Source organism: Euleptes europaea, chromosome 15 (assembly GCF_029931775.1).
Source record: "Euleptes europaea isolate rEulEur1 chromosome 15, rEulEur1.hap1, whole genome shotgun sequence".
Classification (NCBI taxonomy): domain Eukaryota; kingdom Metazoa; phylum Chordata; class Lepidosauria; order Squamata; family Sphaerodactylidae; genus Euleptes; species Euleptes europaea.
The window spans coordinates 50,310,614-50,332,382 of NC_079326.1; the positions used below are offsets into that span (position 1 = coordinate 50,310,614).

The 21,769-nt window shown below is 42.6% G+C and overlaps 1 protein-coding gene across 1 annotated transcript in view; it reads right to left on the minus strand.

Annotated features, from left to right (window-relative positions):
* NBEAL1 (neurobeachin like 1) overlaps positions 1–21,769 on the minus strand; it is a 130,195-nt gene that overhangs the window by 17,553 nt on the left and 90,873 nt on the right. The window contains exons 35-44 of the mRNA XM_056861453.1: positions 16,132–16,258; positions 13,900–14,048; positions 12,944–13,077; positions 11,200–11,301; positions 8,017–8,112; positions 7,788–7,912; positions 6,153–6,293; positions 4,290–4,420; positions 3,266–3,375; positions 381–498 (exon numbers count right to left, since the gene is read on the minus strand). Coding sequence (XP_056717431.1) covers positions 381–498; positions 3,266–3,375; positions 4,290–4,420; positions 6,153–6,293; positions 7,788–7,912; positions 8,017–8,112; positions 11,200–11,301; positions 12,944–13,077; positions 13,900–14,048; positions 16,132–16,258 — 1,233 coding nt within the window. The remainder of the gene's footprint in view (positions 1–380; positions 499–3,265; positions 3,376–4,289; positions 4,421–6,152; positions 6,294–7,787; positions 7,913–8,016; positions 8,113–11,199; positions 11,302–12,943; positions 13,078–13,899; positions 14,049–16,131; positions 16,259–21,769) is intronic.

Consider the following 21,769-nt stretch of genomic DNA (forward strand, 5'->3'; position numbering starts at 1 on the left):
GCATGCAACACAGCCATGCAACCACGCTGAACACATAGGTGGAACCACATGCAGGGAACAGTGAAGGACAGTTAACTTGCATTTGGACTCTGTTGCATGCTTTGGCCTGCTCTAGCTCAAAAAGGAGATTATAAAAGTGAAGGGTCCCAATGAAACAAAGGGTTGGAGCCCCTTCTCAAGAAGGAAAGGGGAAAGTGTCTTGGACTCATGCTGGACAAGAGAAGTATAGAGAAAGCAGACAAGAAGAAAGTTGTGAGGACATATTAAAAAACCAACTCTTCTTCTTCTCTTCAAGCACTTCCCTACCGAGCCTTGTTTCTGGACAATTTTAAGAACTCATCTGTAGGATACAGTGCCATGAGAAATGTGTATTTTAGTACCTTCATAAGTACAGTAGTAGAAGACATTGAGCGCCTCTACCGCAGCCGGCCCTCTCTGTTTGTAGCCAAAGATCAGATCGATCCACTCATGAAGATGGGCAGACACATATTCTGACTCCTAAAACAGAAAGGGGGACAAGTATGTTTTGGCAAGTGATTTGTTCAATTGCCTCTCTTTTAAAAAGCTAACTCTTATGAAACAAAATTTATTTACATTATTTATGTATAGCGAGCACATAAACATGAACTCATTAAGCTGCCTTCTGCTGAATCAGACCCTTGGTCCATCAAAGTCAGTGTGGTCTACTCAGACCGGCAGCAGCTCTCCAGGGTTTCAGACAGAGAAAGGTCTTTCATGTCACCTACTTGCCTAGTCCCTTTAACTGGAGATGCCGAGGATTGAACCTGGGACATTCTGCATGCCAAGCAGATGCTGTACCACTGAGCCACAGCCCCTCCCCAAAGTCCACCTTTTTCATTGAGACTTATGGCAGATTACACAGAGTGAGTCAATACTATCAACATGATGGGATATTCAATAAACAATGAAATTGGATTTGGGTTGTAGAACCAACCGTAAGTCTAAAAACAGAGCTGAAGCAATGCATGTGTGTTAAAACAGAGTTGCACTTACCTTTAACTGCTGTTCATCGAGTGGTCTTCTGGGCAGGCACACATTGGCCTGCACATGTGCAGTCAGTCCCATGTGGGACTGCTCAGAAGCCACAAAGATGAACATGACACATGATGTAAAATTACACAACAGCAAACTATACAAAAGCAGGGCAGCCCACAGTCCCCAATAATTTATCCAAGTAGCTTTGTGAATCATTTTGTACGTTGCTGCCCTCTTGCCTGTGTGGAAAAGCCCTCAGGAATAATCCAGTTTTGCATTGTTTGCGGAAAGCCAGGAGAGTGGGAGCCTCCCTGACCTCCTCAGGCAGGCCATTTCACAAGGCAGGGGCCACCACAGAGAAGGCATGTGTACGGGCAGCTGCTGATTTTTGCCCATTTGCAGGTTGGCCCCTGCAGAAGGCCCTGCTCAGATGAGCGAGGCTGCCATGGCAAAGCCAAGAGGGAGAGATGGTCTCACAGACATGAGAGTCCAAGGCCAGCTGAGGCAACCACTGGGACAGACCAGAAGAAGAAGAGTTGGTTTTTATATGCCAACTTTCTCCACCACTTAAGGAAGAATCAAACCAGCTTACAACCACCTTCCCTTCCCCTCCTCACAACAAACCCCCTGTGAGGTAGGTAAGGCTGAGAGAGCTCTAAGAGAGCTGAGACTAGCCCAAGGTCACCCAGTTGGCTTCATGTGGTAGAGTGGAGAAACCAACCCGGTTCTCCAAATCAGAATCCACCGCTCCAAACCACTGCTCTGTAGTGTAGTGGTTAAGAGTAGTGGTTTGGAGCAGTGGACTCTGATCTGGAGAACCGGGTTTGATTCCCCACTCCTCCACCTGAGAGGCGGAGGCTAATCTGGTACACTGGATTTGTTTCCCCACTCCCACACATGAAGCCAGCTGGGTGATCTTGGGCTAGTCACGGCTCTCTTAGAGCTCTCTCAGCCCCACCCACCTCACAGAGTGTCTGCTGTGGGGAGAGTGGTATGGATTAGCCTCTGCCGCTCATGTGGAGGAGTGAGGAATCAAACCCAGTTCTCCAGATCAGAATCCACCGCTCCAAACCACTGCTCTGTAGTATAGTGGTTAAGAGTAGTGGTTTGGAGCAGTGGAGTCTGATCTGGAGAACCAGGTTTGATTCCCCACTCCTCCACCTGAGAGGAGAAGGCTAATCTGGTGAACTGGATTTGTTTCCCCACTCCTACACATGAAGCCAGCTGGGTGACCTTGGGCTAGTCACGGCTCTCTTAGAGCTCTCTCAGCCCCACCCACCTCACAGGGTGTCTGTTGTGGGGAGAGGGAGAGAAGGTGATTGTAAGCTAGTTTGAGTCTCCCTTAATTGGGAGAGAAAATCGGCATATAAAAACCAACTCTTCTTCTTCACCACTACTCCATGCTGGGTGTTTGGAGTACCTGAGGTTGCTAGCACTGACTGAAGCTGAGTGGGTGTGGGTGTGATCAGGGCTATATAGGAGACTGCAGGGATCCCCACAAATGCTGCTTGTAATTTTCAACAGGACCAGTAGGATAGGGATAAATGGGGAAAAAATCCACTCCCTATGCTTCATATTTTTACTTCAAAAACTTACAACAGGTGATGTCTGAAGATATGTGAATGCAATTCTGGCTTCTGCTCACCCATCCGTTACATTTCCGTTCTTACATATATGCGTTGAAGAAATGAGAAAACTGTTTCTTTAAGTGCACGGATGTGTGTGGTCTGAAGGGGGGGCATTTCCATACCCTTCTCAGTTATTTTATATTGCTTGCGCTGTATATGGTTCTTAAAGGTAAAGGTGACCCATGGGGTGACGTCACATCCCGACATTTACTAGGCAGACTATGTTTACAGGGTGGTTTGCCGTTGTCTTCCCCAGTCATCTACACTTTACCCCCAGTCAGCTGGGTGCTCATTTTACTAACCTCGGAAGGATAGAAGGCTGAATCTACCTTGGGCCAGCTACCTGAAACCAACTTCTGTCCGGATCGAACTCAGGACGTGAGCAGAGCTTTTGACTGCAGTACTGCAGCTTAACACTCTGCGCCACAGGCTTTAAATGGTTCTTACAACCTTGTAAATCATCCACACCATGACCACCAACTCGCATATCCATATAAGTTCCCTCACAAAACGGGTAGCACAGGCTACTCAGCGGTAACTAAGCAAATTCTGTCTTCAGTGCCACTTATATTTGAGGTTTGTTGGCAGCAGTTATGCAATATCTTTTTTTTTCTTGCTTCAACCAAAGGGCAACGACTCACCAAAGCCTTCCTGTGCTTATAAATGAAGTCCTCTGGCGACTGGGCCCATTTTGGGAGGATCACATCACCCACCACTTCTTTTGAGATCTGGAGCTGACCCAAGTTAAAATCTAAAAGCAACAGAGATTCAGCAGCAATTAAATCTATAAAACAATTGTGCGTTGATGAAAATATTCATTTTCCCAAGCCAGAGGACAGAAGGGGGGCTTGAGGGGGAAAAGTCAAGTTAGAAAAATATATGCTCTTTTCCAGTGAAGATTTTTTTTTTGCCACAAAAAAATGGCATTAGAACATAATTAAAAGAAGGGTTGGTTTTTATACCCTGCTTTTCTCTACCGAAAGGAGTCTCAAAGTGGCTTGCAATCACCTTCCCTCCCCCTCCACCACAACAGGCACCTTGTGAGGTAGGTGAGGCTGAGAGTGTTCGGAGAGAACTGTGACTGGCCCAAGGTCACCCAGCTGGCTGCATGTGGAGGAGTGGGGGAATCAAACCTGGTTCTCCAGATTAGAGTCTGCCACTCATGTGGAGGAGCGGAGAATCAAACTCAGTTCTCTAGATCAGGGCTTCTTAAACTTTTTCCACTCACGACCCCTTTTCACCTGAGAAATGTTTATGCAACCCCAGGTATATAGGTATATAAAATAGTTATACAGAAACCTTTACTGTTGCCAAATTTTCCATGACCCCCACATTCAGTTATGCGACCCCATATGGGGTCAGGACCCAAAGTTTAGGAAGTTTTGCTCTAGATTTGGTGTCCACCACTCTTAACCACTATACCATGCTGGCTCTCCACACCACACTGGCCCTCCACTCAATTTAATTACCCAATTTAATGTTATTCTGATTAGAATAACCCCCCCTTTGTATTAGCTAAACTTGATTTTCTATCCCTTCTGAACCAAGGGATCAGCATTTGAGCCACGCACATAACTTCAACAGCATAATCAAGTTGTTTTCCCCGAGAAATATGGACGGCAAGACCAGCATTCTAACTAGCCCATTATCGATTTGACTATTTACTGTTTTGATTCTCCAGGAACTCTGGGAAGTAGAAGAACTCTGGGATCAGTTCCTTGACGTCATTTGGATTGTCCATGAGAGCTTGCCAGGTAGCAGGAATGGAATGGAACTGCCGATCGGCACAGTCAAATCTGTGGGTCGGAACACACGCCGATGTATTCTGAGTCAATGTTTGGGGCAATATGAATTGGTGGGGGGGGGGACACTGCATAATGAATAACACAATCCATCAAAGCCAACACTGACATTCCATTTAGGGGGCAGAGTAGGCTGCGTACAGCTGTTGATCAACAGCCTGACCCCTACAGTTCACTCTCCATTAAGACCTTCACCGTTCAGCTCAACAGAGGGGCCAGCTGTGTGCGCACCATATGGGAGGGTTGCATGTGGGGAGCTTCATATACCATGCTTCCAAATGACGTTCCAGATCAGGCAGCCAACTGTACGGTGGGAGGCTAGGTGCCTATGAGATCCCAACGAGACATTTGCCTGTTTCTATAAACCACTTGCATGCCATCTCTTCCTTTCTCTTTTATTTATTTTTAGAAGAAAGAAGAAGAAGAAAGAAGAGTTGGTTTTTATATGCCGACTTTCTCCGCCACTTAAGGAAGAATCAAACCAGCTTACAATCACCTTCCCTTCCCCCCTCCCCACAACAGACACCCTGTGAGGTAGGTGGGGCTGAGAGAGTGTGACTAGCCCAAGGTCACCTGGCTGGCTTCGTGTGTCGGAGTGGGGAGACAAATCCAGTTCACCAGATTAGCCTCCGCCGCTCACGTGGAGGAGTGGGGAATCAAACCCGGTTCTCCAGATCAGAGTTCACCACTTCAAACCGCTGCTCTTAACCACTACATCATGCTGGCTCTTTCATTTATTTACACTTCTAAACATGAAAATCAACCCTTGAGGCACGACTCCGGTGAACTTTTAACGGAATTCAATATTTGTATTATGCACATGCTTTGGGTTAGCTCCTACAAACCACTAGTAGAAGGTACCCATGAGGCAGATCTTTCTTTACCTTCTCCTTCCTCCAGTATCCCCCTAAGACCTCCAAAAAGCTGGTGTTGGGTGCTGTGGGCATGCCATGAGGCATGGGGGTGGAAGGATGCAGTATGGAGGTAGAACAGGGCAAAAATGCCCCTTCCTCCCTCTTTCATGGATGGAAAGCTCCTTGCCACCACAACAGCAGAAGAGAAAGACTGGGTTTTCCAACCCTGTGAAAGACCGGGTTTTCCAACCCACTGGTCCTTGCAAGGAAGATTTGATTCCCCTGTCTTGGACATGGGATGCTGGAACAAACCAGAACCACATTGACACACTCGCTCAGAATACGGCACCTTATTTAAACAATCCAACAGCTCCCCTGATGGAAAGGCATTCAATCTAGCCAACACGTGGCATTCACATTTGCTTTATTGGTTGCCCAGGAAGCTGAATTAGGCAAAGATGCTCCCTGAAGAAGCTAACATGAAAGGTTACAGAATGTATTAAAGTATTATTTCCTGCGCACCAATTGCTTCTTTGCATTTGTTTTGTTTTGTTTTGCCCACCTCTTTTTCTTCATTCAATCTAGCCAACATAAATCAGGGAGTCAAAGTATGTTGGAAGAGAATGTGGCAGTGTTAAACCTAGGTCTAAAGATGGACATACTCTGCGTGCTCTTATTGCAGTGCTTTTAAAATCCAGTTTTTGCAAGCAGCTCAAGATGAAAAGAAGAGCTGCTGATGGCCCGTACCAAGCAGATGCTCTACCACTGGTCCATGGCCCCTCCCCCAAGCTTGCATTTTTCAGAAAGACAACCCATCCACCCACAACTCAGACAGCAAACCTGAATATGCCTCGTACGTGTTCATCTCATACCTGCCACTCTGAAGCTGGATGTGCAAGGAGGTAAAAGGCTCTACCCGAATGAGGTAATGCATGACCCCAGCGGCGTTTGAGTAGTGAGTGCCATAATGGAACTTGTCAATGATTCCCAGGGGATCTTCAAAATTCTCATATCTTTAAAAAGAAGAAGATGTTTTCATAACTGTACTTGTAGTCAGATTTTCAATTTGTCAAGCAAATCTTGATGGAAGCCCTACAGAACTGATCTATCTTTTCTGAAGTATTCTACAGCTGTTCATTAGCATTTATGATGGGAAGGTGCTCAAAATTAAAGTGCTGTTTCTTTTTTTAAAAATCCTTTGGAAACCAAATGCAGAATATCTTGGGAGTGAGCATTTCAAGTCTCCAGGATCCTAGTTCAACCATTAGAACACACCGGCTTTTCATAAATCTCTATTTTTGGGTCGAATCCTTTTGCCATTAGGACTAAAAAGACTCAAGAGGCATCCCATTAAAATACATTTATTTATTTAAAAAATAAATTTATTTAAAAAATAATATTAAGCAGGTTCTTTGAAAAGGTTTAAAGGGTATCATGTATGTAAGAGTACTTCTTGGTGTCTAGGGATTTCTCATAGAAAACCACAGCCTTAGTCCACAGATCCTCACACACACACATGCATAAAAAAATTCTCCACATGCACTACCAGAATAGAAGATCAGGGCAATCCTCTTCCGAAGTTATAGTTTTGGAGAGTATGTGTTGATTTCATTCCCCACTCCTCCAAACGGTTAGTCACCACTGACCACCTGTTGGGTGCTGCGCTACTTTAGGTGAACTAGAAAGGCAAACTGCTCATGGAGCCTGGATGCTCAATCCAGGGACCCTATCAGCAGGTCCCTTTTAAGCAGGAGAGTTTGTCTTTAGGACCTCATCCCGAAGAGGATCCGCACACAACTTATTTTCTATGCACGTAGCTCAAGGGTGGTTTTGGTCACATGCCTCTCAAAAACCCTCGAATGCTGCAACAGCTTATCTAATCTTATTTATTTTATTCAAAACATCTCTACGCCACCAACAGGGCCTCAAGATGGTAAACATCGAAACGTTTAATTTTTTAAAAAAATATATTTTTATTGTTTTATACGAGGTATATATAAAATACTAAAAGCAATTCAATAAAATATATACACAAATACACATAACACCTGAATGCTATCAAGTGATTTCCCAGCTGTGTAGACGTTCATGTTTTTCTTTGTCATCAAGGCAACCAGCTTCACAATTATCAACTGAACATCTCTCACGGCCGAACCAGATATGACAGCGGCCATGGGACCAATCAACACCATTTTAGAGGAGAATTCAGACATTTAAACAATGCCACGAGAGCCCGATCCTGATCAACAATAACAGCTACTTTGGGGCTTTAAAAGTTGAAGGAAGGAAACAAGATCACCCCCATGGCTGCTGAGCTGCTGGCCCAATCAGGCCCAGGCCCTGGCAGCCATGTTTAAATGGCTAAGTTCTCTCCCAAAATGGTGCCTGTGGTCATGGATTGGTCCCATAACTGCCGTCACATGTGGTTTGGCTCTTAGGATAAACACTAAAAAAAATAATTAAAAAATGACAGCCATCTTAACTAAACACTATTTTAAACAAAATACCTTTCCTGAACAGCTTTGCTGTTCTTTTCATTTGCCACACCAATGGGTTTGGACAGATCCCTGAACACAGCAGGATTATTCAAATCCAGTTCCTCAGACGTATAATCCCGCAGGATCCATGGAAACTTGGAAGTAAAAAATAAAAAACATCCATTAGATCTCTTATTAGTATTTTGACAAAACATCACAACATTATATCTAGTCAAGTAAAGGGAAAAAAAATAGTTACCACAGGATATTGTGCGAGGTCGTTATAGGTTCGTCCTGCCATAGTATTCAGTTGAATGAGGTAGTCGAAGTTTGATATCTCTCTGTTCACCCATTTCTAAAGATAAAGAGAAGGCAACGACCACACTACAAAGATGGTTCATGCTAAATTCAAAGTTGCTAACGATTCTCAACATGCAAAGGGAGGAGGAAGACGCTGGCCCTTTTCAACAGCACCAAATGATGGTCTGGCATTAGAATCATAGAATCATAGTTGGAAGGGACCACCAGGGTCATCTAGTCCAACCCCCTGTACAATGCAGGAAATTCACAACTACCTTCCCCCCCACACCCCCAGTGACCCCTACTCCATGCCCAGAAGATGACCAAGGTGCCCGCTCTCTCATGATCTGTCTAAGGTCATAGAATCAGCATTGCTGACAGATGACCATCTAGCCTCTTCTTAAAAACCTCCAGGAAAGGAGAGCTAACCACCTCCCAAGGAAGCCTGTTCCACTGAGGAACCTAACTGTTAGAAAATTCTTCCTAATGTCTAGATGGAAACTCTTTTGATTTAATTTCAACCCGTTGGTTCTGGTCTGACCCTCTGGGGCAACAGAAAACAACTCGGCACCATCCTCTATATGACAGCCCTTCAAGTACTTGAAGATTGTTATCATATCACCTCTCAGTTTTCTCTCAATTAATTTTATGTCTACATTAACTTATAATATGACTACCCTGACTTCCCTCAAGGAAACCCTGAAGATTGTGATCCTGTGGAAATGATTAAAGGTCTCTTAAAACAAGTCTTCAGAATTTCAAGTGCCCACATGGTTTGGGTGACAGCACTGTAAACAGGGAACCCTGGAATTCAAGTGTATCTGAACCCCTGAAGTTCATCAGCCATCGAAGAAGGCCTAGGTGCTAAGACAACACAAGAGTCTCAGTACAAGAGATAAGCTATCTGTGGTTAAAGAAGGCAGGGTGATAATGAGGGTCTCTTTTTCTTATGAATTGTCTGAGAAGCAGGGTAGCGCTTACCCAACGTAATGATCAGAAAAGACAGTTGGACTGCTGCTTGGAGCAACATGCAAAGGTAACCAGGAGGAAGATGAAACGGGACTTGCTAGGAACTGCTAAATCTCACCTAAGCCCTTTCTTCACCCATCCGTGTGAAAAAGATCATGCCTGGAGCAGACGTTGTCAATTCACGCGCAAAGACTCCTGTTCTCAAGAAGAGGTTGCAAAGGATCCGTAACACATTCATACAGGAGCCAAGAGCGGTATTTTTGTAAGAACCACCAAGGCTTGGCCATTAGAACTCAGAGAAAACCATCCCCAAGAGATCAAGTAACACTTGTGAGTTCTTGATGCCACACTCTGAATTGCAGCAGGGACATAGGCAGGCGCAACGGTTGGTGCCTCCCACCTCCTTTCATGTCCCCGATAAGATCCAATCTAATTTTACTCTCTGCCCCTGAAGTAAACAGCTGACCCCGTACCGTCTCTTAGCTGATGTTCAAAGCAGACACTGATGCTTGTGGGTGAGGTATTTTTTATTTATTTGTTTACATTATTTATAGTCCTCACAGGGACTCAAGGCAGATTACACATAGTGACTCAGCACCATCTACAAAATGGGATGTTCGCTAACCAATGAGTTAGGATTTTAGAAGTCTGGAAGCCGCAGAAAGAACTGAAGTATAGCATAGGTATTAACATGACACATTAAGTGGTATAGAGATTACAAAACAGGAACCTACTTATAATAAGCTATATATTATAAGTACAGACCACAGTCACAGTGATTTATCCAAGTAAGTTTGTAAACCATTTTGTACAGTGCAACCCTGTTACCTGCGCAGAAAAGCCCTCTTGAATAGTTCAGTTTTGCATAGGGCAAAAACGCATGGTCGCTTTAGCCTCCTTTATTCCCTGTTTCAGCCAGGATTCAGCCAGGATTGAACGCACATGCATTGCCAATTCACATGCATTCGATCCTGGCTGAATCCTGGCTGAAACAGGGAATAAAGGAGGCTAAAGCGACCATGCGTTTTCACCCATAGTTTGCAGAAAGCCAGGAGAGTGTTTATCAGGGCTTTATTTTGATGAATTGATACTGCTGGAATACCGTGCTATTGTGTTTAGTAAACCAGTAATTTTTAATTCTAACTAAGACACCACATGCTTTGTCTTGATCCCACTCAAATCCTGATAAGAGCCTGATGCACTGTGAACCGTTTGGAGGAGTGGAACACTGTGTAATAATAGATCCTTGAGATTAGTTCACGCCACCATTCATCGATTAACAAAAAACTTTTCACATGTGAGATTCTCCCATGTGTTTTTTTCTGAGGCAAATGGCTTAGGAACAGAAACGTGAGGCAAAAGCTGAAGTAAAAGCTAGTTCAGAAGCGTGTGCAGAAGAGGCAGGAAAGGAACTGCCAGAAGTCAAAGAAGAAGTCGAAGAAGACGAAGTTGAAGAAGAAGAAGAAGTCGAAGAAGAAGAGGAGGAGGAGGAGGAGGGGGGGAGTTGGTTTTTATATGCCAACTTTCTCTTTCACTTAAGGAAGAATCAAACCAGCTTAAAATCCCCTTCCCTTCCCCTCCGTACGCCCTGTGAGGTAGGTGGGGCTGAGAGAGTTCAGAGAGAACTGTGACTAGCCCAAGGTCACCCAGATGGCTTCATGTGGAGGAGTGAGGAAACCAACCTGGTTCACCAGATTAGCGTCCGCCGCTCATGTGGAGGAGTGGGGAATCAAACTCGGTTCTCCAGATTAGAGACCACCGCTCCAATCCACCTCTCTTAACCACTACACCATGCTGGGTCTCACCACGCTGGCTCTCTACTGATCACAGGAAGCCAGCTCCTGTCCCAGTGGGAGGAATCATCACCCATCAGTCAATGATGTCCTCCTCTTCCAAGTGAGAACACTTTGTCCCAGTTAGAAATTTCACAGGACACAGATAACCTGTGGGTAAGGAAATGGGAACCAATCCTGCGTGCATCCCAATTTAGGGCTTCTAGCTCTCAGCTGTGCCAACTGAGAGAGAAACTGGATTATTCTGCTGCGCGAAGGAAAAGAAGACTCTCTGGGTCTGTTAGTCTTCCTTAAAAGGACCAAAACTACATAAGGTTTATTCCCATCATACTACATTAACTGAAAATAAATTGCCCAAGGGGTTACTGGAAATATCTTACCTGTGTAAGTCCTGAGGCTTTAAATAATTCTTGCGGAGATCTGGTCCCACTAATATTCGGGGAGCAAAGAGACAGAATTCGGCTGTAAACTTTGTTTCTTGCCTATAAGAAAGCAGATTCACTGGATAACACATCTAACAGAATGCCAAGTTAACCATTCTACAAACAAGGGACAGATGTTTTTCTCTAGCTGAATTGTCTTTACATCAGTTCAGCCAAACATGATCCCTACTACCTCCTAACAAAATTAAACTTTTTATGTCTAGCTACAGAAATAAATGTTTGGCTTAAAGGCCATTCTTATCAATCAGTTTCAACGCCCAGCGTTTAGTAGCTGGTAATAATAAAATCAAGCCAATGAACTATCTTTCACCGTTCTCACTGTAGCTCCATCTAAAGTTGTCGGGTCTGTTCTACGAGGAGTTTTCAACCCTTCAAAATACATAAATCTTTATGCCACAGGGAAATGCAGACCTTGGTAGACTGATAAATCCACCGAGATGTTATGCTTACAGAGTTTGTGACAAATAGCTGACATTTCAACTAACTGATTTAGAAGATTCTTTTCACAACACACAGTGGGTCGGTCATGATTGTATGGTGATGCGCTTAAGAACCTATTCTTGTGAATGAATTCAAAACATGCATTATGCAGCAGCCCTGACCTGGATGGCCCAGGCTTGCTCGATCTTATCAGATCTCAGAAGCTAAGAAGGGTCGGCCTTGGTTAGGAATTGGATGGGAGACCACCAAGGAAGTCTAGGGTTGCTATGCAGAGGCAGCCAATGGCAAACCACGTCTGAATGTCTCTTGCCTTATTTACAAGAAGAAGAGTAGGTTTTTATATGCTAACTTTCTCTACCACTTAAGGAAGAATCAAACTGGAATATGTCCTTCTTAGGTGCAGTTACTATAGGGAGGACAGGGAGAAGATTCTTGGCTTTCTTTTAAAAAAGAGCACTTGTTATCCTGAATTTGTTAGAGTTAGCAGCCTTCTTAAGGATGAATTTTCTCAGGTAACAAAGTTAGTGGCCAGGTTTTGTAGAATAGTATTTAATTATAGGAAATCTAAATAGAAATGAAAAGTTGTACAGTGGATTATTTAATTTTATATTGCTGACCAGTTTTTAAAGAGAGTAATATTCTGTATAGCGTTTTAACCAAAAGGTATTGTTTTATACTGCTGGTTTGAGTAAGGCAATGTACCTGCAAACATTTTATGTTTTGTCTAACGACCGTAAAATTGAATAAACACCAAGCCAGGGTCACTATGCAGAGGCAGGCAATGACCAGCTACCTCTGAACGTCTCTTGCCTTGAAAACCCCATGGGGTCACCATAAGTCGGCAGCGGCTTGATGGCACTTTCCGCCACCATTATGTAGTATTCCGTCAAACCGAGGGCCAAAAATAATCCTACCTCTCTGTCAAGCATGTCTGTAGTGCACCCATGTTTTCAGACCTCTGTTTATCACATCCCCCCTGTACAGTTTTAGGGGGCAGACATCATCTAGACAACATTAACAGCTAATGCTCCCACCACAGTATGCCTAGTAGGTGCCGCTTTTTATAGCCTTGTCTGGAATGCTGGGATTGCAGAGCTGAGCCAAACCCTTCCAGAAGAACTGTTTCCACAGGTCTTTTCACAGTGACACAATTGCCCCAAAGCCAATTTATGAAAGAAACATGTTATAAGAACTCTACCACATAAACATTCCAAGTAAGGGTCCCTGTAAAATCACATACCTCCTTTTTAAAGTTGAGGAAGTAGTTAGTCTGGTCAATAAAGAATATCTCCAAGGCCGACCTTCTCAAGTTATAGCGACGTAAGTGAACCTCTCGGATTTGAGAAAGGGGCCATTTGAAATCAAAACCAACACCTGCAAACAGAAGGGACTTGGGTCATTGTTCTGAAATATATTGACAGCAGTTATATTCAACGTGATTCTCAAATACACAAGGGAAGGATGTACAAGCACATACTGCCTTCAGTAGCCTTAGGTAATGCACAGGTGATATACAAGTTCATCTGCACATCCCTATTTTAATTGGTTTTAAAATTTAATTGATACCCCGCCTTCCTCCCCAATGGGGACCCCAAGGAGTGTAACACATTCTCCTCTCCACTTTATCCGCGCAACAACCCTGTGAGGTAGATTAGGCTGACAGTTTGTAACTGGGCCAAGATCACCCATCCATGGCTGAGTGGGGATTCGAACCTGCGTCTCCCAGCTCCTAGTCCGACAGTCTAACTGCTACACCATACTGGCTGTGACATCCCAAGTCCCACCACCTATGTTGGATAGTAAGTGCTGAGCACATGGAAAGAGATCTGTGCAAGTCGCAGAATGCCTCGTGAAACACCCTGCATTAGTACACTCCACAGAATGGCACAATACCCTTTTTCTTTTCTTTTCTTTTCTTTTCTTTTCAAGACAAGAGTAGATTGGGTAAGAGGTTCCTTTTCCACAAGCTAGCAGAAGGCTGTACAACTGCCCATATTTTCCTCTTAAGCGGTTCAGGGCAGCAGCCCGATTACTTCTGTGCTGAACTCACAATTCCCAAGCGTTTTTATTTTTAACTTGTCCTACCAAATGGACTCCATGGAATAGGTGGGGTGGGGAGGAGGGTAGGGTAGCAAATCGATCACGCGGTGCTTAAAGGGGCCGAGAAAGTCATCCGCCACTGGGGAGGGGGCTTACCTTCTTCCTTCTCGGTGCTGCCGTCGTAGAAATAAATGTGCTGGTTGGTGACCTCCAGTCTCCCAGGTATCACATTGATTATAGTGATGAGTTCGCAGTCTTCCGACAGCACGAGCTTTTCTTTCTGACTTTGCTCTTCTTTCTCGTCTCTGCGAGGGGCAAACAGGAAGTGACAAAGCTTGACAATTCGGAGCTCAAAAACCATTACAAAGACAAGGAACAAAAGTATCTGCGAAAGTGCGTATGCTCATTTAGTTGTTCCGTTTTAATCACTGTCTTTCCTCCTAGAAGATGACTGTCTTTATATGCCGACTGTCTCTACCTTTTTTAAGGAGAATCAAACTGGCTTACAATCTCCTTCCCTTCCTCTCCCTGCAACAGACACCTTGTGAGGTCGGTGGGGCTGAGAGTGTGTGACTAGCCCAAGGTCACCCAGCCCGGTTCACCAGATGATTGTCCGCCGCTCATGTGGAGGAGTGGGGAATCAAACCCGGTTCTCCAGATTTGGGTCCACCGCTCTTAACCACTACGCCACGTTGGCTCTCTAGGAGCTCAGAGGGCCCACCTCCCCACTTGATCCCTAAGAAATAGGATAAAGGCGGAGAGAATGAGGCTGGCCCAAGGTCAGACATGGAGAACTGGCATAATGTACTTGTCAGTGTGTCAGACTTGGATCTGGGAGACCCTGGTTCAAATCCCACCATCATGACAAACTCACGGGTGATCCTGGGCCAGTGACACGCTCTCAGCTTAACCTACCTCATAAGGCTGTTGTGAGGATAAAATGGAAGAAGGGAGAAACCCACGCATGACACCCTGAACTCCGTGGAGGAGGAAGTGGGGCAAAAAACTTGTGTGTGTGTGTGTGTGTGTGTGTGCGCGCGTGCCATCAAGTCACAGCAGACTTATGGCAACCCCGTAGGGTTTTCAAGGCAAGAGACGTCCATAGGTGGTTTGCCATTGCCTGCCTCCCTGTGGGCTGAGAGAGTTCTGAGAGAACTGTGACTGGCCCAAGGTCACACAGCAGGCTTCATGTGGAGGAGTGGGGAATCGAACCCAGTTCTCCAGATTACAGTATGCCGCACCTCACCACTACACCACGCTGGCTCTCTCAAATTGTCAAGTCACAGCTGACGTACAGCGACCGCGTAGGGTTTTCAAGGTGAGAGACGTCCATAAGTGGTTTGCCACTGCCTGCCACCGCATGAGCTGAGAGAGTCCTGAGAGAACTGAGACTGGCCCAAGGTCACCCAGCAGGCTTCATGTGGAGGAGTGGGGGAATCGAACCCAGTTCTCCAGATCAGAGTCCACCACTCTTAACCACTACACAATACACTAAGTAGATCAATATTAGCTTTGTGACAGATTTTAAGCCTGGGTATCCCCAGTCTTGCTCCAACATTCTAAGCCAATGCAACCCACTCCTTGGTCATATCCCCCAGTTTGAGAACTAGGGATCTACAGTACAATCACTCCTCTTTATGTGTTTTCCAGACTGTTCAAAGGGGACCCTCTTCACCAATGGAAAGGCTTGTTGGATCCAACCCGAATCACACAATTCCATTCAGCAGAAGCGCTTGTGCTGGAATCATAGAATCATAGAGTTGGAAGGGATCACCAGGGTCATCTAGTCCAACCCCCTGCTCAATGCAGGAAATGCACAAATACCTCCCCCCCACACCCCCAGTTACCCCTACTCCACACCCAGAAGATGGCAAAAAAACACAAAACCTCTCCAGGATCCCTGGCCAATCTGGCCTCGAGGAAAATTGCTTCCTAACCATAAGTGGTGATCGGCACTACCCTGGGCATGCAAGAAAGGGCCACAAGAGCCAAACACTGATGCAAACCTTCCTGCCCTCCCTCTCATGATCTGCCTAAGTTCACAGAACCAGCATTGCTGACAGATGCCCATCTGCTTTAAAACCTCCAGGAAAGGAGAGCTCACTACCTCCTGAGGAAGCCTGTTCCACTGAGAAATCTCAAGCATTATGCAAAGTGGTTTGGGGCTGGTTTGTTTCAAACAACAGCTCCTCATGCCATGTGGCAAACCTCTTCTGAAAGCACGAGGGACTTTCAAAAGCAGTTGGCGAGACAGCGGGCAAGATGGGGTGGCGTTCGAATTTTTAAGGAAAGAAGCCTATTATTGCACATGCACCCAAACAATAAAGGGCTGCCTTAAGGTTAACTCTTTCCTTTCCTGCCTTGGGTTCTGCACAGTGCCCTACGTACATGTTTGCGCTGGGTGCTGCATCTTCGTCTGGCAGTTCAAGCACATCCTCTTCCACGTCGTTAACTTTCACCTGTTTCACTGCTTCTAGGAGGAGAGTCTCGCTCGAGGGCTCAGCATGCTGCACTCCTTCGGAGAGAAAGGGTCATTTCCTAGTTAAATGAAGTAATCTGCACATCACTACAGTTTTTATTCACTACACTTTTTATAGGGCTATTCATGGCTACTAGTCAAAATGAATACTAGTCATATTGCTCACCTATTCACTCCAGTATCAGAAGAGCCTGCCTATTATCTTAGGTGCTGTGGAACGCAGGCAGGATAATTCTGCTGCAATTGCTTTGTTCGTGGGCTTCCTAGAGGCCCCTGGTTGGCCACTGTGTGAACAGACTGCTGGACTTGACAGGCCTTGTTATGATCCAGTGTGGCCTTTCTTATGTTCTTATTTTTATATCCCCCTTTTCTACCCAGTGGAGACCCAAAGAACCTTACAACATAATTCTCCCCTCCTCTATTCTATCCTCACTACAACCACCCTGTGAGGTAGGTTAAGCTAAGAGGAGTATCCGGCCAAAGGTCACCAGCGAGCTTTGATGACCATGTGGGGATTTTTTTTTTTATATATAAATTTTTATTGGGTTTTATACTAGAAATTTTCCATTGCATTAAACAACATCTATGACAATATAAAGTTTCAATTCTAACCTAAAGTTGTTATAATTCCATAACATATAATAAAGAGGGGGGAAAAAAAAGAAATGGAAAATTTTTGACTTCCCCTTCACCTCTATCTTCCTCTTAATAAAAAGTTCATCCCGTCGTAGTTAATCTAATCTTAATAAACTATCAATACCATATATAAAAAAAAACCATAATCTGTTAGTAAATATAATTATGCTTATTCATTATAAAAAAGACCAAAAATAATCCTCTGGATCAGATTAGAAAATATTCTTCCATTCTTCCCAATTTTAACTCATATTCACAATAATGCATCCATGCCCCCCATTCCCCCAGAAACCGAACGTCATTTTCTTCATTTAGAATAGCTGTGAGTTTTGCCATTTCTGCCACTTCAAACATTTTAACAATCCAGTCTTTTTTCTCAGGAATTTCTAACCCTTTCCATTTCGCTGCATAAAGCAGTCTCGCAGCTGTTGTGGCATAAATCAAAAAGGTTCTTTGTGTTGATAAGTCGTCTGGAATCATACTCAATAACATCATTTCTGGTGGTGTAACCGTGGTCTTGGAATTTTCTTTCCTGACGTTTCGCCAGCAACTGTGGCAGGCATCTTCAGAGTAGTAACACTGAAGGACAGTGTCTCTCAGTGTCAAGGGTGTAGGAAGAGTAATATATAGTCAGAAAGGGGTTGGGTTTGAGCTGAGTATTGTCCTGCAAAAGTATTGTCCTGTAAGTATCAAGATAATGTGCTAATGAGGGTATGGTATGTTAATATGGAACCATTGTATCCTGAAGTGATCTGTTAATGTGTGTAATCCAAAGCTAATCTGTATGGCTATTGTTGAATGTTGTCTTTGTCTGGAGGTTTTTCAGGGCAGCCCTGAAAAACCTCCAGACAAAGACAACATTCAACAATAGCCATACAGATTAGCTTTGGATTACACACATTAACAGATCACTTCAGGATACAATGGTTCCATATTAACATACCATACCCTCATTAGCACATTATCTTGATACTTACAGGACAATACTTTTGCAGGACAATACTCAGCTCAAACCCAACCCCTTTCTGACTATATATTACTCTTCCTACACCCTTGACACTGAGAGACACTGTCCTTCAGTGTTACTACTCTGAAGATGCCTGCCACAGTTGCTGGCGAAACGTCAGGAAAGAAAATTCCAAGACCACGGTTACACAGCCCGGATAACCTACAAGAACCAATGAACTCTGACCGTGAAAGCCTTCGACAATATCATTTCTGGTGTTTTGGGTATATTCTTTTGTAGTATTAGTCTCAATTCATTATAGATCATGTCCCAAAAGTCTTTAGCTTTGTCACAGGTCCACCACATGTGATAAAAGGAACCAATTTCTTTGTTACATTTCCAACAGATAGGGGACATTGTTTTATAAATCTTTGCAATTTTCTTAGGTGTTAAATACCATCTATACATCATTTTATAAATGTTTTCTCGCACTGACTGTGCTTTTATTCCTTTTAAATCTTTGGACCATAGTCGTTCCCATTTATTTAAAGCAATATCATGTCCCACATTTTGAGCCCAATCGATCATAGTTGGTTTAATCGTATCCTGCTCACAATATATTGTTAAAAGGAGATTATACATTTTAGAAATCAGTTTTGTATTATTATCTAGTAAAAACCTTTGAAAAGAAGATTTTTCTTTAGAAAAACCTTTTTTAGCATCTTGTACAAAAACTGATTTAATTTGGTAGTATTGGAGCCATTGTAAATCATCCTTAAGAAGTTTAAAGTCTTTTAGTGAGCATTTCTTTCCGTCCCAATTAATTAGATCTTGATAAGTAATAAATGTGTCTGGTCTAAGTGGGCGCAATGTTAGCATTTCTTGAGGCGATATCCACATCGGTGTTTCTGGTTCCAAGATGTGTTTATATCTCATCCAGATACGAAATAAAGAGGACCTGATTATATGATTACGAAATGTTGCTTGTAACTTAATTTTATCATACCACAAATAGCCATGCCATCCACTTAAGTTATTATAACCTTCCAAGTCTAGCAAACGTATATTTGACAAATTCATCCAGTCTTTTAGCCATACTAAAGCTACCGCTTCAGCGTAGAGTTGAAAATTAGGCAGTGCTAAACCTCCTCTAGTTTTTAGATCCACCAAATATTTATAAGCAGTCCTTGGTTTTTTCCCTTGCCAGATGAAGTTTGAAATGTCTTTCCTCCAAGTATCGAAATATTTAGTGTGTGATATTATTGGCAAATTTTGGAATAAGAAGAGCATCCTTGGTAAGACATTCATTTGAATCGTTGAAATACATCCCATTAGTGACAATTTTTTATTTGACCATATAATCATATCAGTTTTAATCTTACCCCATAACTTGAGGTAATTGTTGGTTATCAAATCTTTATTCTTTGCAGTAATCCAAATTCCCAGGTATTTAACTTTGTTGGCTTTCTCCCAACCAGTATATGATATAAATTCCTGTTGCTGTGTTTCCGGTAGATTTTTAAATATTATCTTTGTTTTTTCTTGATTCACTTTAAAGCCTTATATTTTCCCAAAATCGTCCAAAGTCTCCCGAAGTATATTCATTGACTGTGTTGGGTTCTCCAAAATTAACAGTAGGTCATCCGCGAATGCTCTCAACTTAAATTCATGTTTTTTAATTCTTAACCCGCGGATGTCCTCCATACTTCTTAGTTTCACACATAGCGGTTCCAACACCAACAAAAATAAAAGTGGAGACAAGGGACATCCCTGTCTGGTCCCTTTCGTGATTTGGCAATTATCTGACATTGATTCATTAACCAAAATTTTAGCCTGTTGGGAGGTATAAATAGCCAATATACCTTTCTGAAAACGATCTCCAAAATTCAATTTATCCAAAATCCGTTTCAAAAAGTTCCAGGAGACCATATCAAAGGCTTTTTCTGCATCCAAAAATACAAAAGCCGCAGTTTGTTGGATATTCTGGTCATAATATTCCAGTGAGTCTAGTAAAATTCTCACACTGTCCTTTATTTGCCTTCCTGGTATGAAACCTGCTTGGTCTTCGTGTATAAGATCCTTAATGAATTGTTTTATCCTACATGCCAAAACTGAAGCAAAAATTTTGTAATCCACATTTAACAGCGATATAGGTCTATAATTGGATGTTTTTTCTGGATCTCTTCCTTCTTTAGGTATCAATGATATAAATGCATGTGACCAAGTCTCCGGGGATGTTCCCTCATCCAAAATTGCATTGTAAAGTAAGCCAAAAAATCCAACTAAATTGTCACTAAATGTTCTGTAAAATAGTGCAGTAATTCCATCTGGTCCAGGTGTTTTATCCGTTTTTTGTCTCAGTATTGCTTCTTGTATTTCTTCCCTTGTTACTGGAGCTTCAATACATTCTCTCTGGGTCATTGACAAAGCTTTCATCTGTATTGAGTTTAGAAATATTTCTATTTTCTGTTTTGGAATATTTTCTTTCTGATATAACTTAGAATAAAATGAAACAAATTCTTTCTGAATTTCTGAAGTTGAATAGACTGGTCCTTTAACAGTTTGGATTTTTGTTATAACCTTTTTTTGGAATGCGTCCTTCAATTGTGTTGCTAAAAGTTTTCCTGGTTTATTTGCATATTCAAAATACTTTTGTTTAGCAAGTTTCAAGTTTTTATTCATTTCCTCCATTATTACCAAATTTAATTGATGTTTAGATGCAGAGATCTTTATTTGAATTTCTCTTTTCTCCTCTTCCTGTGTTACCGTTACCAATTTCTGTTCCAAATTTTGTAAATTCCAAAGTAAATTGTTTGTAAATTGTAATTGAGTCTTCTTCCAAGCCGAATGTTTCTGTATCATAAAGCCTCTCAGAACAGCTTTGAATGCATCCCAAACTGTATTTAAAGAAGTTTCCCCATTAAGATTAATTTCAAAAAAGTCTTTCATTAAAACCTGTAATTCCTTATGTATCTTGTTGTCTTTTAGAAGTTTATCATTCATTCGCCATCTAAATGCTTGTTTATTGTTCCAATCAAAAGTAACAGGATTATGATCAGAAAAAGTTCTGGGTAAAATATGGATTTTACGTAACTGAGTGAAAATTGATTTACTGGCCCATTTCATATCGATTCTGGAGTGTGAATCGTGTCTCGCTGAATAAAAAGTGTATTCTTTAGCAGTTGTATTCATTGTTCTCCAAATGTCTTGTAGTTCTAATTCTGAAGCCATAGTAAAGAAAGTTTTAGGTAAGCATCCGTCATTGATGTCTTTTGCTTTTGATTTTTTGTCCAATGATGGGAGAATAACTCCATTGAAATCGCCCATCAATAAGATTTGATCTTTTGCGTGTTGGGCTATCAAATCATGTAGATTTTCATAGAAGGATTTTTTCCCTTCATTAGGTGCATAAATTCCAACCACTATTGTCCTTTGTCCCAATATTTTAGTTCTAATAATTACAATTCTTCCTTCATTATCTTTGTATAATAGTTCTGGACAAAGACTGGGGTGGGCATAAATTACCACTCCCTTTGTTTTAGTTTTAGCTGAGGTAATAAATGCTTGTCCAAGCATCTGTTTCTCCAAATATTTTTTATGCTTTGAAGCTATGTGAGTCTCTTGTAGACAAATTAGGGAGTATTTATATTTCTGTAGATATTTGAAAATTCTAGCCCTTTTAGTTTTCTCATTCAGTCCATTTACATTCCAAGAAATTGCTTTTGCCATAATGTAGTATTTTTAACAGAGTAAAAAGTCTATAATTTGGTACCTCCTTCTGCACCTTGTGCCTCTTCTTCTTCCTCCTTCTCCCCAGATAGTTCTTTAAGGTCCATTTTATACTTTCTCAGAAATTTCCCCACATCAGCTTGAGATAGAATTGTCGTTTTCACTTCCTTGTAGGTAAAAGCCAAACCTTGTGGCATGATCCAACGGTATTTGATACCATTAGCTTTCAATGTAGA